The sequence below is a fragment of the Leptopilina heterotoma genome, unplaced genomic scaffold, assembly GCF_015476425.1.
Source record: "Leptopilina heterotoma isolate Lh14 unplaced genomic scaffold, ASM1547642v1 Lhet_142, whole genome shotgun sequence".
Taxonomy (NCBI): Eukaryota; Metazoa; Arthropoda; class Insecta; order Hymenoptera; family Figitidae; genus Leptopilina; species Leptopilina heterotoma.
The window spans coordinates 1,310,488-1,329,293 of NW_025110861.1; the positions used below are offsets into that span (position 1 = coordinate 1,310,488).

Here is an 18,806-nt window from a genome sequence, read left to right on the forward strand (position 1 = left end):
TCGGTTGCTGTGGAAATAATATTACGCCTAAATAGTACGTGGTACTAATTCCTTGTCCTGATGATTTTTCAATCAACTCCTCTTTTTTCCTGTGTGGACGACGTTGTCGTAGCATTAAAAATCCGGTATTCAGCGATCCCACCAGATCACTCTTGAAGAAATGATTTTTATGTCTTCCAGACTAAAGCCACATTTCCTGATATGATGTCTCCTGCTGATTTTGGAGACTATACGCCTAATAAAAAAGCATTTAAATTTACTTTATAGAAAAAAATATAGTTTTGGAATGGAACTATGGAAGGACATATTTCTAACAACTTACTATTCTGAATCACGTCTTACGTTCTTATACCAGAAATTTAATTGCTGAGTATAATTAAAAGTGAGTTATGATCGATCGATAAAAGAAATTCTACAGTCGAAAATTAAATCTTTTATATTTTTAGAAAACTTTAAGCTTAAATAATGTAAATAGAGCCATGCAAACTCAGACTTAATTATTGAGCGTTTCTTACATTAAGGAAATGTTAAAAAATTTCTTTGTAATATAAGAGATAAGAAAAGAAAAGGGAAACAAAAGCTTCAAGCAACTAATGAGCAAAAAATTAATAAACAACAAAAAGATAAACGAAGAAAATGGATCGTCGAGAAAATGAAAATTAAATTAAAGGTAAAAGGAAAGAATGGTGATTTATGAATATAATCAGATACTATTTGAAACAGAGGTTGGTAATAAAGTGCGTTAAAAAAGAGAGAATTTTTAAAATAATTATAAATTATGTCTTATTTGCTAAATAATTAGAAATTATGAGAGAGGTATGTAGAAATTGAAGAAGAAACACGACACATTAATTATTAAGTAATTTGATGAGAGATATTGAAATGTGGATTAAACGCAATAGAGCATGAAATCAAAGCTTTAATGTTCCGTTTTGTAATGAAGTAACAATTATGTTGGTTAACGAACATGGTGAACCTCCTATGGATCGTAATACAAATTGGAAATGCTGAATCTGTTAGTAAAATAATATACATATAGAAATTCTAAATGAAAAAAAATCTAGAACTCTTTATTATATTGTTAATCATTTTTCAATGTTAATTTTTCATTGTTAATTTATTTTTGAAAATCAAAATATGAATGAACTTATAATCCGAAAATGTCGATCTAACCTGAATAATGTATATTATCCGGTAGTACAAGTGGTATTAAATATTTATTTAAATATATGTAACCTGGTCCATAAGGACCGTTTTAAATTATCATGAAAAATATCTAAATATTATCTAAGTATCTATAAATATAATTTAGAAACAAGCGAATCTATGTTAAGAGATAATATAGAATATAATAAACCGTTTAGAATTAGTTATTATACTTTCAGGAGACTTTAGACAATTTCTGACAAATGTTCCGCACATTATTGTCCCACTCATGTTATTGAGGTCGTGCGAGACGCACTAAATTATTGACATCATTTTCGAACTAGATGTTCATTAAATGATAATGAAGAACAATTTTCAAATTGGTTATTAAATATTCTAATCCTTCAAATAAGTTTGAAAATGAAAGTGATACCTATATATCTGATTCAATTAATTTTTCAAATAATACAGTATACACTTTTTATAGACCAATCGATTCAGCAAGATTCATAGAATAAAATTTTTATTAATTAATTTCAATATCGGACAGAAATTTTTTTGAAAAAATTAAATTTTTTAATAAAAATAAAAAAAAATTTTGTTTCTATTTTAGGATATTAATATGATAAATATGTCCATGGACACTAATGCATCAACCTTACAGATTAACAATCCCCTATATGATTAGGATTCAGCTAAATTACAATTAAAGCCAAAAACGTTTATAATCTTCTGAAGAAAGGTTTATGCACTCAAGTTAAATTACACAGAGTAATCATACTTAATCACATTACAACAACAGAATCTTTCTATTGTCTCGTTAGACTTGTGCACTAGATTATTCAGCTGTTGCATACAAATTTCAAATTCAGCAGTTAGACAATAGAAGAAATAAACTTCAATTTCTGATTGTGGTTTATTCAAAAGTTTTCTTTCTTGCTGTAAAGCTGTTTACCAATGTACTTTTGATAAATATTTAACAAATTCGTAAAAAAGAATTAAAAATAATTAATTAAAAAGATTTGCACTACATTAACTCTGCTATTTGAAATTTTGAAAATCTAACAAGTAGAACTACCGAAGTGTAAAATTCATGATTTTAATGAAACTTGGCATAGATGTAGTACTCGGAAAAATAAGATACATGTTTTTTATAGCTGCGCCTATGAATAGCCGATTCAGGGGGGTTGTTTTGAGGTCATGACCACCCCCTTCGAAGTTTATTTAATTTTTTTTAGCATTTTCAGGCAAATGGACTCTTGTGTCAGACAAAATATACACGAGCTGACAACCTCCTATTCTGAAAACTGGATCCGCCCCCAGCATCGCTGATTCATACCTGATTTATTTACAGAGTGGAAGGCCCTGATCTTAAGGGACATGGTTTAAGAAAGAGGAAATGTTTAATTGAATTTAAATTATTAAAGTTTTATTTGAATCCTTTACAATTAGAATGAGAGAGGAAGAGTAGATCCAGATGTCTTCAGGAACACTGAAACAATATTAGAACTTTGTGGAATCAATCGAGAATTTAAATGGAGACAAAATTTAAATGTATTAGTTACTTAGGTTTTAAAATTATTCTTAGAGTCGTAGGCTCAAAACAAGCTTTAGTGTGAGGTCGAGGAAATGACTTTGTCTAGCGGAAACAGAGAATGCAGTAGATTTCCCTCAAATTGTTTTCGGGTCAGCCAAACTGAAATGTCCGGAGTCCAGGTGTCGATGTAAATTAGATAAAACACTCCTAAGCCTAAGAGTGACAGAATTATTTATTTGACGTTGATGACAAAGTAATGCAGTCCTTAGAAAAATAGAAATGTGCCTAGAAATTATCTTCTTGAATGAATTTGACTAAGACGACTCAATGAAGGCACTTGGTATTTGAAAAGATTTTCTAGATTGGAGTCGAAGAAGAAACTTGATGACAGTTCATAACTAGTTACCTTGGTCGTGGTAGCTGGACTGACACGAAGAACTCAGACAGTTGATTTGGTGGCTACTTCTGGACTGACAAATTTGTCGAGGGTGGCTCCTTTTATACAGTTCCTCCCAATGGAACAAAATGATAATGTCACCCATTTTAATTGCTTCTGGGTCAGTGTTTTCTATTAATTTAATTTAGGCGCACGTGCTTAGTCTCTGTATTAGGTTAGTGACCCTATAGGAGGATGTCGAAACGTTGATGAGCATATTTGGTATCTGTTGCCCAGGTGTAATTGGATCGATGTTGCTCCGGATACAAGAAAAGGAGGATTCGGATTTTAACTTTTATATATTATTTTATAAATACATCGCGATGAAGTGATAGCAGTAATAGTCTGACCACAGCCCTAGAAGGTCTGGGCAGTAAATGTAGATTGATTAGTGATAAAACTGATTGACTAGTCAATCAAAAAGAAATTAGTGAAAAACCCTTGACTAATTTGTATAAAATCGACAAATCATTGCATAAAAATCTCAATATAATTCTTGGTATATATCTAACATAGATCGCAAATTGCTGTAATCATGAACACGTATATCGAATAGAAGGTATAATATGTATTTGGCGCGCCATGCCACGAGGCAAAGAAATTTATTCCGAATACGTTCAAACCTAATAATATTGTAAGTATAGTGGGTACGGCATCCAGATAACTTTAGGTCACCCAAAAATAGAATGAAGCAGTGAAAAATATTAATGTTAAATAGTTGTAGAAAGCAGATGTATTTCTCATTACGAATTCCATAAGAATCTCCGAGTTATGGAAATAAGTTTAAAAATATAATTTGCAAAACGAAGGTTTTTAGAAATTAATACCCACAATTCATGAATTCGAGACATGCTTATGAACTGATTCAAATTGACATTTTAACTATTGAAAAACATTTCTGGCCTTGCAAAAGAAATTACTGCTCTTGTATTTAAGTTTAAAGACATATATGATTATTTTGCATTCCAAGTACAGAGTATGCGACAAAAATTCAAAAAAAAGTAAAAACAGATTTCATATCTTTCATTTTATGCAAATAAACAAAAGAGGACCGAGATGAGATCCCAATGGAATTCCCGAAGTAGATTGAAACAGATCAGAATAGTCCTCCTCGACTCCTACCAAGTAAGATCTATCTGATAGATAACATTGAAAATTCACATAGATTGTTTTTCCATTTCGAGATTTAAATGTTATGCAGATGTAAATATTTACCAACTTTTCTTTTTAATTTAAAAGGAAAAATATTTTTATTCAAAAATGTGGTTCAAAATTATACAGTAAGAAGATTGGTATCAGAATAAAAACTATATTTTCTAAAACTGAGTAACAATTTTCAAAGAAATTTTAAGATAGTTTTTAATTAAGAAAAATAATGTATGTATTTCTTAATTACTTTTTGAAAAATTTTTATTACTTTTAATGGCAGATAAAAATTTGCTGAATATTTGTTTCTCAATAACAATTGAAGTGCCACTCAATAACTTTTTCCTACCCTATAGAGATTAAGAGCATTATAAAAAGTTTTATATTTTATTTTCTATTCAAGTTCCGAAAGTCGGAAAGGTCTCATTTAAAAGCTTATTTCCTGAGCTTTAACACTGGGTGGTATAACAAAATTTTGAAAATAATTTTTTTTAAAGTTTAATTACCGTTAAATCAAAGTAAAATTTTAAACTTTTTTTAACAATTTAAAAATTATTTAGTTTTTAAAACGTATCCTTTTTTAGTTGTTGATAATATTCTATCATCCCTTATCTCAACTTGAAATAATACAGACGAAATAAGCTCTTCTCATTTAAATAAAACTTGTGAATTAAATTGAATTTAAAATTTAAAATTAAGAGACTAGAGAATAAAAAGGTTATTTACAGTCGATGGCTTTATACTAAAAAGCTCTTTCCAGACAGCTTGGAATGGTACAAAGAATTTAAGTTTAGGTCCATTTGATATGAAAGCAACGTTTTTGTATGCGGCATATACTTAAAGAGGATATTTACATGAAACAATGTGAAAGGTCTGAAGATAGAAATTCTTCTATATATGTGACGCTCCACGAGAAAAGGGACCTTATTTACTCTTGTCATAAGGTCCCTTTTCTCGTGGAGCGTCACATATACATATATGTAGGTTATAAAAATAGAAGGTTTAATAAGTGTTTGAAGGTAGTTTTATTCTGGTTAAACACAGAATACACTATCTTGAAACACGTTTATACGATTACACACAGTGTAAACACAATTTAAACATAGAATTTGTACTTTGAAAATGATTCATACAGTACTATTAAAACACTTTTCCAACATTCGGTAAGAACACTTATTAAACACTTTTCTGACATATATAACAGGGTTCATACTTACAAAAACCACTGTAACTTTTTTAAATATTAATATTTTTTAACCGGGTTGGACTTGATTTCCTCAGAATCGGTCCAGGTATCCAAAAAAAATTAAAGTAAATAATAAAAAAAATTTTTTAATATAAAAAAATAATAAAATGTTTATGCAAATCGGAAAAATTGTTTAAAAAAGTCAGTTAGCTCATGTACAGACGCTGAAGTCAAAAAATTATTTGAAGCTCACTATGTGAAGTGTTTTGAACCACTGAATTCAAATATCGTCACCATTTTGAAAAATTCGCAAAAATTTAAAAATGGCGTATTCAAGATGGCGCACACTTCGAAGCAAAATTGTCTTACATTATCCCAACATTAAAAAATTAATAAAAAGAAAGAAAAAGTTCCTTAAGGTTTTCGGGGTCGCTGATTACGAATTTGATGTAAAATTGACATTTTGACAGTTGACAGCTGTCAGAAGAACTGTCAACTTTTGCATTACTGATTTATTTTTTATAAAAAAGACTCCGTAAAGGGTTTTCGGGGTCGCTGATTACGAATTTGATGACAGTTGACAGCTGTCAAAACAACTGTCAACTTTTGTAAAACAGATTTATTTTGTATAAAATAGATTCCAAAAGAGTTTTCGGGGTCGCTGATTACGAGTTTGATATCCAATTGACAATACGCAGACAATACTGGCATAATAACAAAGAAAAAAATAATAATTTCGTTTGTGAACAGTAATCCACATCACCTTCGAGGTTCCGATAAAGATGTGATAGATTTTTTTTGTGAATCTTCACCTATAGCCCTATTTTAACACAACTCTTGTAATAATTATAACCCGTAAAATTTTTGCTGATTTTATAGACACTTTTGCATAACAAAATTACTTCTTTTAAAAATTGACAGTTGGTTTGACAGCTTCCAACTGTCAAATTGTTAATTGGACGTCAAATTCGTAATCAGCGACCTCGAAAACTATTTTGGAGTCTTTTTTATAAAAAGTAAACCAGTTTTATAAAAGTTGACAGTTAGTTTGACAGCTGTCAACTGTCAATTTGACATCAAATTCGTAATCAGCGCCCCCGAAAACCTTAGGAATGGCATCTCATTAGTTTATATATTTTCTATGTTTTTCTCGGGTGTTAAAGGGTTAAATCTTTGTTTTTAAACGTTGGTACCAGACTGGTTCTTAAAAGTATTGAAAAACGATATGCTACCATTTATACACATCTTACAACATTCCGTTGGATCTCTTATTAACTTCTTGTGAATTTTTAATGAATTCAGACTTTTATACGTTGAGATACATCAACATCATCATCAGCTACCTTTATGATAGTGTCAATTATATCTCAATTACTCGCTCTGTACTCCCGACGGGATTTTAAAGAAAAATTAAACTACCGGCAATATGAAGTTTAATTAATCCCTGCGGTAATATTGAAGACATGTACGAAGGATCAATCTGTTAGGAGATAAATGAACTAAGCGAAATATTATTCGAATCAAGTAATAAATCGTTTATCCGTGATACTGATGAGATATAATTTTTTAATATACCGAATAATTTTTTCTGATCATTCTATTTTATTAATGAATTTACATATTCAAATCGCTTTAAAAAAAATCTTATTTTAGCTGCAATGTAGTTTAAAAAAAAAAATTTTTTTTTGTTTTTTAAATTAACAAATGAAATTTGCAGATATTGGGAGTCTCTGTAGTTGGGGGGCTTTGTTAAAATTGCACGTGTCTAATAACATTCAGAAAATATTCAAAATCAATGGAATCGTTAGCAGTAAATTATTTGTTTTTTAAAAATTGTTTTTCAATGGCTATCTTTACATGTTTAAAATTTACCAACGAGTTAGACTAACTAATTCCATTTGTGTTAAATATTTACTTGATAATTAAATTTGGCGAGCGTATATATACCCTTTATGGGTGAAATGGTGGATGGACGAAAATGGGATTTTTTTTTGTAAAAATATATTTTCATTGGCAAATTTTGTGTCTATAGTAAATTGGTTTATTTCAAAAAATATGTTCCTTCTCGATAGTTCACTCGTTTAGCCAATAATATAGCTTTAATTATAAAATAAAATATACAGCTATAATTCAAAATAAAAAAATTTTATATTTGTATTATTACTTTTTAAATGTACTTAATTTAAATGAAAACGTACGTAGTCTGAATGCAAACCACAACGTCACATACGAAAATCTAATTTACAGTCTGCGACGAAAGCACGTTTTCCATAAAGGATAATTGTATTTTCTATAGTGTGATGTTATATGTGAAATGCATGTACACTTGGAGTGCAATTTTATACTCTTGGTACTACATATGTAGGTACATATGTGTAGGCAGCTTTTCGGATACTCTTCAATGAAAAAGGCAGATATCCCCCATGCACACGCTTCTTTTAAGCTCCAAACTTCAATGAGGTATGAATTTGTTTATTTGTGTTATGAAAACAGATAAAATTAAAACATTTAACCGAATAATACGAGTTATACAAGAACTTTTTACTAATCAAATATAATTTTAATAATTTAATTGGATATAATTTCGTAGTGCCAGTTATTTAGCTACAATTTTAATCCACTATTTTGACATTAGTATTTTTTTATTTAGATATTTTATTTCTATTAGTGATAATCAGTTCTTTTATTATTTTTTACCGTATTGATTTATTAGATTATTCTAACCACGACTGTAAAATTTAATTGGTTACTTTCTTTAAAAAACAACAGGGTAAGGCTTCAAAAAGTCAGATTTTAAAAATTCAAAATGGCGGATCCAATATGGCAGACGAAATTTTCAAAAATCATTGAATTCGTTTGAAATTTGTTATTCGGGAGATTTTAGGGTCCTCAATTACGAATCTGATGTCAGATTTTCAAAATTCAAAATAGCGGAACCAAAATAAGAAAGAATTGTTTTTTTTCAAAATTAGTTAAATTAACATTTAACTAATTTTAATTCTTCAAATTTTTGAGCGATAACAATCGAAGGTAAAAGACGAAGTGAAAAAAGATGATGATTTACAAATTAAGCCCTTGTCCAAACTATCAAATTTCAGTATTTATTTCAGTTTCTTTATTTTTTATTTACTACAGATATTCTTTTCATCGACCTACAATTGTCGATTTAAAATTAAACAGAAGAAAATTGAGACCAATTTTAATAATAATTATAAATTGTAAATACAATTGCTTGAACATCACTTATTACATAATTTTCACAATAATATCCTATTAATTCAATTTTAAAATTATGACTCTTATTAATAAATAATTTAATTAAAAGTGCTAAGAAAATCGGAGATAAAGTTTAACAGAAATACTCTATATTCAGAGATGTTTTTAATTAATTTCAAAGCTGGCTGAAATGGTTTTTAAAACATATTTAAAATAGCATTATAAATATGTTTCTTCCGTTTGAAATGCTATTTTAAAAAAATATTTAACCCAGCTCTGAAATTAATTTAATAACTCTGACATCTCGTGATTACATTCATATAATAATAGAAAATTAGATTATTTATCGAATCAACTTTACAAATTATTTTATCTGATATTTTAACATTTTCAATCGTTTAGTAATTAAAATATTAATAATTAACTAATTTTAAACATAAATCAATAATATTTTTAAAATTTTTAAGAATTTTTAATGTTTGGTTATGTATTTTCTTATTCGTAAAATATAGTCCATATCATTTTTTTTAAAATTAGAGACCGCAACGACTTTATTCAAAATACTGATATGAATAATAATATAAATATTTTTTAAATAATAGTTAAAATAATTCAAAAATACGTTGGCAAATTCCTCATTTTCATTTAATTAAAAAAAAGTTTGATTTATAAATTGATAAATTTTAAACAGATTTGCTGTACATATGACAGTTCATTTTGTTAACGGCACTAAATAAATCAGTGGTCACAGTAACTGAACGGCCGTTAAATAAATCGTTCTGTTTATTTCGTTAGTCGAAAAAGGCACTATATTGTTTAGTATATAGTTGTGCGCCGAGTATTCTCTTATAGTGCAAATAATGAACGACTCGTAACTTTTACGATAATTGACTGCTCATTAAGCTTTAATTTTTAATATCGTGATTTAGAGAGTACACATTATAAATAGAGAATTTTTTTAATTAGACAAAACAAATGTGAATCAACTTTTGAATTTAAAAAAATAAGAACGTTTTTAAACTTATTTGTTTATGCTAAAGTCGAATTTTCTCCAACACGCCAAATTACAAAATGGTGGATCCAATATGGCGGAAAAAATTAAAAATCAATAGCATTTGCTTGAAACGTGTTACTCGAAAAGTTGTTGGGGTCGCTGATTATAAATATGAAGTCAGATTTAAAAAATTAAAAATATCGGATTCAATATGGCGGACGAGAAAAAAAAATCAATTTTATTAGCTTGTTTGTTGTTTTTGCAATTATAATCAAAAAGTAATTTTGCATTTCAACTATATTTTGCCCTATTTTTCCCTTCCTACATCCTACTATTTCGATTTAATTAAAATATTTTTCCTTTTCATTATTTGACTATAATATTGATCATTTTATAAATTTCCCTAATTAAAAATCTTATTCTTTAGAAGCAAGGACATGAATTTCTTAAAAATGTGAAATGTGCTTTTTGACTTAGAAAATGTTTTAGTATTACGTATAAGAACTGCACAGAATGGTGTTCGTGATCTAAAGAGCATCCCAGAGAGTAGAGATTAAGGTAATCCTTCTCGATGACGTTCATTTCAAAGGTTTCATCAGATTAATTGTATAACATTGTTAGAATTAGCAATAGAATCCAGCGATTTAATACGTTAGACTGACATTAAACTTTTTCATTTTAATTAAGCATTTATTTATAAAATTTTTAATAACATTTTAGAAAATTTTTGTCCTTTTTCAAAATATTCTTTAATAAAACCGCAACGAACAATCAATATTTCTGTCCAGTTATTATATAACTTTTTTTCTTTTTTAAATTAATTTACATAAGAAATTAAAATATATTGAATTGTCTAAATTTGTCACCTTTATGTAAGGAAAAAACGACCAGAGAAGAAATGAACTACCTGACACACTGAGAAAAATGGATATTAAAACTCTTAAATATATTAGATATTAAAAATGAGATACTTAAATATATTATCTAGATTTTAACGCATAGTATATCAGATGTTTAGATTTAATATGTAGTGTATTGCAGAATATAACGTTTAGATATTGAACTTGACAATCTAATATATTGAAATTTAATATCTGGGCGTTGCGCAAGCGCAACGTCTAAGGCGCCTACAGCAGCCTACAATAAAGAAAAAGTGAGGTTATATTATCAGCCTGTTTTGATGTGCGAGCATCAAAATGGAAAAACTTACGTCGTAACTGCCAGCGAAAATTAATATTTTTTAAGTTCATTAACAAAATTAAGCAAGAAATTAAACAAAATTACAATAATTTTGCAAGGAAATTATTTTATTAAAGTTTTAAAGTGGAGTAATTTGAGTTTCATTAGTTCACCGCGGCCACCAGAATTGACGCCACCTCCTGGACCACTGACACATAGACCCAACTTGTATGTGGTTTTTCCCACATGCCCAAAATAAATAAACATTTACTACAATTATTTCATGTGTTTTTTTAGAATTTTTATTGCAATGACTGGGAAAAATAATAATTTTTCCCGCAGTCTCATCAAGAAAAATAACCAGAAAAAGATCAGGATTTTTGTTTTAAATTAGGAATTAAAAAATTGCTATAATTCTATTATTATTATTATCATTTATAAATATTAATTAACCAATTATGTATTATATCTGTAATTATATTATAGAATAAATTAATAATTATTAATGCACTAATAATGTAATTATTTGGTAATAATGCATAGTAAATTATATGCGCTGTTTGTCGAATTTTGAAATTTTAGGAATTTGATTATATGTTTAAGGTATTTGTCGCGTAAATTCGTTTTCGACAGAATTTTTTTAAATTTCACATAATTATTCTTTGGATATTTATCTACAAAATAAGGCCTATTAAAATAAAATTGACCGTCTGTAAGTCTCAAAAAATGAAATCAAAGTTTCGATTTTTAACATGTACGGTATAGGAAAACCATATGAAAACCACAGATTTTTAATTTTTGCACTTATACTAATCGACAGATTTTTTAGAAAAACTAAAGTTTTATTTATTGAACCAAAATGAATTTTTACAAAAAAAATGAAAATTTTTAACCGTCTTGTTTAAAAGATATTTAACATCAAACTTGAAAAATTATTTTAACATTTACTGTAAATGACAGGTGAATTTGTAAAAGTGGCAATAGCGCTTGTTAAATACTACAGCTTGTCTGCTACTTTTGGCGCGAAATTTTAAAGACGGCCATACGCCAAACTTGCGACGTTGCCACCAGAGAGTATTAGGGAGAGTGGAAGGTCCCATAAGAGAGCAATGTAAATAATCGTACACGATTTTCAGCGCCCTCAACAGGTTCGTTCCGACACGAATTTCCCCCACCAAGAGCATTAGCGGGAAAATTCAAATTTCCGGATTATATTTAATTACATATTTTTATTAAATTAAATAAATTTTTGTTCAAACATTTTTTTATAAATAATAAGTGTGATGCAAAATTAATTTAAAAAATATTTTTATTTGTCGTAATTAAAAAAATACATGTGAATATAAAAAAACGTTTGAAATATAACGAAAAAATACTATTTTAATGTTGTTTTCATATAAATATAATTTATACGTATAAATATTTATTTTTGAAAACGTGAACACATACGCATTAAATATATAAATTTCATTTAATATATAAACGAGATCTCATACAAACTGCTGTTTGTTATCAAGGCTTATAATTAAAACATTTTTTACATAAATCTTTTCGTAGTTTTAACATGTTTTAAAATATAGTAATATTATAAAATTTCGTTATTTTAACCGATTACAGCACGTTTTTTATGACAGAGTATGATTTAATAAATTTTTCCTATAAATCGTGACATCTTTTTAAAATCTTTATCTATTAAATTACCTTCAGGACACGACTTTCTTTTTTTTATTAAACTTAAAGCGCGTCTTATAAACCGAGCTTCCCAATGGCATCTTACCCGAAGAAATATTTTTAAAAAAGTTTCAGAAGTTTCAGTTGTGCAAAGGTTTATAGAAGAACAACTGTGTTTTAGAATACATGACAGAATTAGAGAAATGTTTTTCAAATGATAATTAGCTTTAATTATACTCTTAAATTTTTCCTCCCACTCGAGAAAACATTGAAAAATGCTTTCCTTGACAAAAATTAAGCCTTGTGTATCACTGTACGACTTTAAATGTGTAAAAACTTGATAATCTTTATAAATATCATTATCTGATTGTTTTATAATGTTTATGCATAAATCACAAGAGTGTTGAGAAAAAAACAGTTTAGCAACATATCCCGAACAGTAATACGCTGCACTGGACTGTGTAAATTCCTGTGATTCAGTGAATATTTTTTCATAGTTTGAAATATTAACTTCTACTTGAGGAATTTTTGATGGCACTTGCATTTCAATGTTTTTAATGTTTCGCAACTGAAGAATCATTTTACTATCATCGTCTTCGCAATTAGATAGTTTTGACAATTTACCCAAATAAGTAATTAATTGTTGACGAAAAGCATTTTCAAATTGCTTTGGTGAAGGATCTGTTGAACAACCGTGTGCTTGTCTTATAGTTGAAAAGAAATTTTCTAATGGATCTTGATTCATCCTACGGGTTAAAAGAGAAGAAATATTGTATGATTTACGCAAATCATCCGACAATTGAAGAACAGAATGAATCGTAAGCACCAAACCTTTTAAACAAGCTGGTTGACGCCCTTCAAATCGAGCAGTTTGCAATTTTTGGGACATTTCTTTTAAAAAAAGAATGTGCTCTGAATTTTCAGTAATGGCATATCTTAATTTTTTAGAAGCTGGTTGGCTTATTAAAGAAGAGTTTAAAGAATCGAATAATCGATCGATGTCTAAAACGAAAGGTAAAGTGGCATCAAATGTTTCGTTAAAGCGGTCGGGCAAGAAATTTCTATAAACTTTATAAGCAGTGTGCATAGATTCTGAGAATATTTGTGAAGCTAAGGAAACTCTCATTTTACTAAAATTACCTAAATCAAAATGTTTCTCTGTAATTCTCGGAAGTAAATTTAAATCTGTTTCTTTGCTTAATTTAAAAACTGCTTCCAATTCTTTCCACGATATTTTACCACCATTGTAATTCAAAATTTTTGTTAATAAATTATTTCTAAGAGATTTCAATAGATGTGGAGGATCAAAAATTATAAATATTTTATGTTGATTGCGTACAAAATAAGGTTTCTTAGAAGTGATGTCCCATTTTGTTACAATACCCTGATTTCTTGGCCCTTGATCGCAAATAATAGCTTTTACAATTAAACCTGTTTCTTTGAAAACTTCGTCTATTGTTAACAACATAATATCATGCGTTTTTTCTGAATTACCTTCACTGCCAAGAAACCAATAACCTATTGGTTGCTTAGCTTTCATATGAATCCAGGAAATCATTGCAACTAAAGCAGATTTAGCTGCTTTCGGTTGTCGATGCACCCCATCGTCAGCAACGCCGACGAATTTGTCAGTATTGGGATCGTAGTGTATTTCCGAAACTAAATTAATTTCGTCGAACAATAAAGTGACTACCTTATTTTCAATGGGCTGATTTTTAAATTGATTTTTTAATTCTGACATAATGGTTTTATTGAAGCCAGGGGAAACAGGAACTCTACGTTGGTACTCTCGCAGAGTTCGTTCAGATGGTAAACTACAAATGTTTCTCAACAATTTATAATTTCTAGGTGATAAATATAGCATAGACAAACAGAGATCTTTTAATTCATCACTGTATCGTCTGCCAGATTTTTTGCATTGAGACAGTCGTAATTGGGTTTCAAATAAAATTTGAGCCTCCTTTCGAAGATACGAAGAAGTTTCTTTTATGAGTTTTTCAAGATGTACTTTCGTTTTTTGCTTATCATTTATTCGACTATTTTTTGTTTGTTTTAATCTATTAATTCTACTTCGCAATAAAGCTATCGTTCGCTTATAACTGTTTAATTTTAAAGTCTTTGGTGAAATATTCGTAACTTTATCAACTGAGGCTTTTAATGTTGATTCATTATTATTTTCGGAATAATTTAGAGTTAAATTTGATATACCTTTATTTGAAGTCTCTCCAGCGTTCATAACTTCACATGACCCACTTTGTGTATTAAAAACATCTCTAACTGAATTTTGTCTTGAAGGAGTAAAAAAACCATTAGAAATTGAACTTTGTCCAGAAGGTGTATTAACAACTTTCGCGACGTTATTTTCTCTGGAAGGTGTGGTGACGGATTCATTCACGTTGCAACGACCTGACGGTGTAGTAACTGTTGTGACATTAGGATGTGTTGTGGTTGAAGTTACTGGAGACAATGAACTTGTATCTTCCATTAAATTATGTGTCATTTCACTTTGTCTGGAATGTGATTGAGGACTGCTTGTGTAAAAAAGAGGTAATAAATTTTTGCTAGTACTGCATTTCTTTAATGACAAACATGTTTCCGCGCATTTATCTTTTGATGAAATTGGTGATCCGAAGTAGATTGAAGGATGGGTAGAAGGAGAAATTAACCCTACGGCGTTGGTCTCTATAATAAAAAAGAAACAATTTTTAAAACTTGATATTTATTTCATATACAATTTATTTTACAATATTTTTAACGTGATCTATCGAAAAATTTATGTACAATTAAATTTTTCATATTATAATGAATTAAAAAATTGATTTTTTATAATAATGAAAAATTATAATTTAATTACAATAAGCATTTAACATATTTGTAGTTCATGTTGAGTTTATGTTCAATTTTAATTATTATTAAAATATTATGCAAAAATACATGCACATTCAGTAAGTAATTTCAAATAAACAAAACTTTGAGTAATTTGTGGATTAAAAATTATTTATTAATATAAATTAACGAGATGATTTACACGAGTTTTAATTTATCTTTATAAATAAATTTTAATCCAGAAATTCCTGAAAAACTTTTGTTTATTTTAAATATTATTGTCATTCATATTTTATTTACTTTATATAATTATATTATGTACTCAATAAAACCAAAAATGACACACATGTACAATATAAAGATATTAACTAATTTCTATCGTTCAAATTGTATTTTTAGAGTACAATCTCCTAAATTATATAGAGTAAACGTTTTAAAAGTCTTACCAGTTATTGTTATATTTCGAACTTTACTACAAGCAAGTTCAACTTGTGACACCATATTTTCTCCATTCATCGTTGAGGCTGGCGTTTTCGAAATATTTAACTGCTCACTGGTGCAGTCACTTTTATTTTCCTCAGTTTGAGTGCCAATAGTTGTAGCAATATTGACAATTTCTTTCTCGCTGCTTACCTTGCTACCTGTAATATCAATTGTTTAAATTTATATTAATGTGATTTTAAAATTATAAATTATGTGCATATCATTATTTATTATTACGTAAAAAATACTTACTTCGCCCTGCGGTGCACTTCTTTCCCTTGTGCAAAGTTGGAATTGCATCTGGCTTCAATAAGGGCCTGGGATGAAATGTTTTAAAACATTTTTTGTCGAAATGTTCCGCGCAGATTCGAAACTTTGTAGTTTCTTTAACCCCAGCGAATTTGAGCCATTTTCTTCGACTGCGAAATGTTATAATTTTTTATTTTTAATTCAAGGATAAAAAATTATATTTTCATGACAAAAATAATATAATAATAATATAAATAATATAATAATAAATATTTCCAACAACTTTTTAATATAAAAATTTAGAATTCTGTGTATACTTAAGTAATAATATGACAGTATTTCAAAAGTTTATATTTCATCGTGTAAAAAAGTGAGGTTACGTTTACTAAAAATCAAATATATACTTACGTTGAATTAGATTTTGGTAACCTAAACGATGAAAATCCTTGGCACATTTTCGTATATGTCCCATTTTTGCAATTTTCTACACTACAATATAACATTTTTGCATAAAATTTGTAAATCACGCTTCTCCAACTGTTTGCAAACAAGCACAACAAAGCACAAACAGTTGAGCACAAATACATACAGTACATTCAAAACATTATACATATATATTTTAAAAAGGGAACGACCCACCAGAGTGCGCTACTAGTAGCGTGTACGGTCACCTTCCACTCTCCCTAATACTCTCTGGTTGCCACGATCGTTTTTCATGCGAGAGGTTATGAATATACTTTGAGAACATCTGTGTGTCAAACTGTACGTCCGCAAAAGTTTTTCAGAAACTCGCATTCATAATCGTTTCATAAGTACAGTCAACGGATACAAACTTTTGACAGTGACCAGTCGCGCGACAAATACCTTAAGAATTTCTGTCAAGTTTTGAGCTCTACTTCGTGGTTTTCAGGGTTTTCAGAAACCAAATGTTGTTATTTTACCGCAAGATTTAAAAATAAGGTACATTTAACCTATAAATTTGAAATGACGTTTGCGTATATCTTAGATAGTAAAATTAAATATCTGAGATACTTGTCTTACAGTTCACTTTCATATAGATATTGAATTTTAACATCCTGGATATTATAGGTTAATATATTCTGTCCAATATATTTAGATAGTGAAATTAAATATCCAAGATACTTGTCTTATAGTTCACTTTCATAGATATTGAATGGTAATATCTAGATAGTAAGCCTTAATATCCATTTTTCTCAGTGCAGAAGTTAAAAATGTTAGGATTATATAAATTTTTAGTTACAATTTGGTATGTAAAATTTATCAATATGTAACACGTATGATTATAAATTTATAATGTTAATGGACACGAAAATGTTTCTTTTAAAATATTATTAATGAACTTACCGGAAAAGCAGAAATGAGTATTGATAAAATTTATTATTCATATAAATCTGAGGTTATATTTATTTATATTTCAAAAATACATGAGTTTGTGAAAACTTCATTAAACTTTAAAGAAAGATTTTATTCAGAATTATATTTTAAAGCTTGTAAGTTACAATTATGCAACAAATTTAAAAATATTTCATTAAATAACGTTGTTAATAAATTAAATATTTCATCTACTATCTAAACATATCCAGAATTATATATTTTTAAATTGTCCGGCATCGGGGATTCAAATCTAATTTATTAACAGAGCGGAAGACTCTGATATTAAGGAAGAAGCTTTAAGAAAGATTAACTGTTAAATTGAAATTAAATTATTAAGAAATATATAAATAAATTATTAATAAATAATTCTTAGAGTCGTAGGCTCAAAACAAGCTTTAGTGTGAGGTCGAGGAAATGACTTTGTCTAGCGGAAACAGAGAATGCAGTAGATTTCCCTCAAATTGTTTTCGGGTCAGCCAAAGTGAAATGTCCGGAGTCCAGGTGTCGATGTAAATTAGATAAAACACCCCTCAGCCTAGGAGTGGCAGAATTATTTATTTAACCTTGATGTCAAAGTAATGCAGTCCTTAGAAAAATAGAAACATACCTCGTAGTAGAAATTATCTCCTTGAATGAACTTGACTAGAACATTGTAAAAAATAAATGCCGATTTTGCGAAATAAATTTGGAGCGATTTGCGTTTCCAATGTCAATGTGAAACACTGGTAGAATTAAATACCCAGGGAATGAGAAGGTAGTGTGGGAGTAAAGCTATTCGGAGAAATGAGAGGGAAAGCCTGAGAATAGTTAATCGACGATATAATTTGTCATAAAACGTTCGTGCTTTTGAGAATCAAGACTTCATCTCATACCAAGCATCACGTTGAGAAGCTTGTGGTAAAGTATCTCAAGAAATAGTGGTTTTGTGATCGCGTTTTCTTGAAATTGTTTAAGATTGTTAACTTAAAAGAGTAATGGTCCCTTTATAGTGTGATGTGCTTAATTAATTATACTGTGCCTTATAGAATCTTAATAGTAAAGTGAGAAGTACTAATAAAATGCGTTCTAAATGAACCCTAAAAAATATTCATTTTGATGAGCAGTAAAAATGATACTTCTTGAACTTTTGTTAATTAATAGTTATTATCGTATCAAGGGTGCAAAATAGGTGATCTCGCCAAAGTCGTAATCACCTTTGCGCCCATGTTGCGAACATAATTTTTTGTCCTAACTGCATGAAAAGTATGGCATTGAGGGCACGAGCGAAGCGGGCGCAAAAAACAGCAAGCGGGCGTAAAAGTACTTTTGCGCCCGCTCGGGCTAGATGAAGCGGGCGCAAAAG

General features: G+C 28.7%; 2 protein-coding genes across 7 annotated transcripts in view; one reads left to right on the top strand and one right to left on the bottom strand.

Moving 5' to 3' along the window:
- Window positions 1-18,806, top strand: part of LOC122498078 (igLON family member 5-like) — a 222,252-nt gene that overhangs the window by 122,094 nt on the left and 81,352 nt on the right. The window contains exon 1 of one of the 5 annotated variants that reach the window (XM_043605630.1): window positions 16,772-17,029. The exons of the other annotated variants lie outside the window; for them this stretch is intronic. The gene's annotated coding sequence lies outside the window, so the exon portion shown is untranslated. Of the gene's footprint in view, window positions 1-16,771; window positions 17,030-18,806 lie in introns of those variants that run through there. 5 annotated transcript variants of the gene reach the window in all.
- LOC122498075 lies at window positions 12,293-16,756 on the bottom strand. 2 transcript variants are annotated; one of them, XM_043605624.1, is made up of 5 exons: window positions 16,478-16,756; window positions 16,073-16,239; window positions 15,784-15,978; window positions 13,343-15,193; window positions 13,117-13,257 (listed from the first exon to the last, which is right to left on the bottom strand). In XM_043605624.1, exons 1-5 carry the CDS (start codon window positions 16,663-16,665, stop codon window positions 13,253-13,255), a joined length of 2,406 nt encoding a protein of 801 aa, XP_043461559.1. In that variant the 5' UTR covers window positions 16,666-16,756; the 3' UTR covers window positions 13,117-13,252. The 2 variants fall into 2 exon arrangements, with proteins under 2 accessions (XP_043461558.1, XP_043461559.1); XM_043605623.1 differs by having other exon boundaries at window positions 12,293-15,193.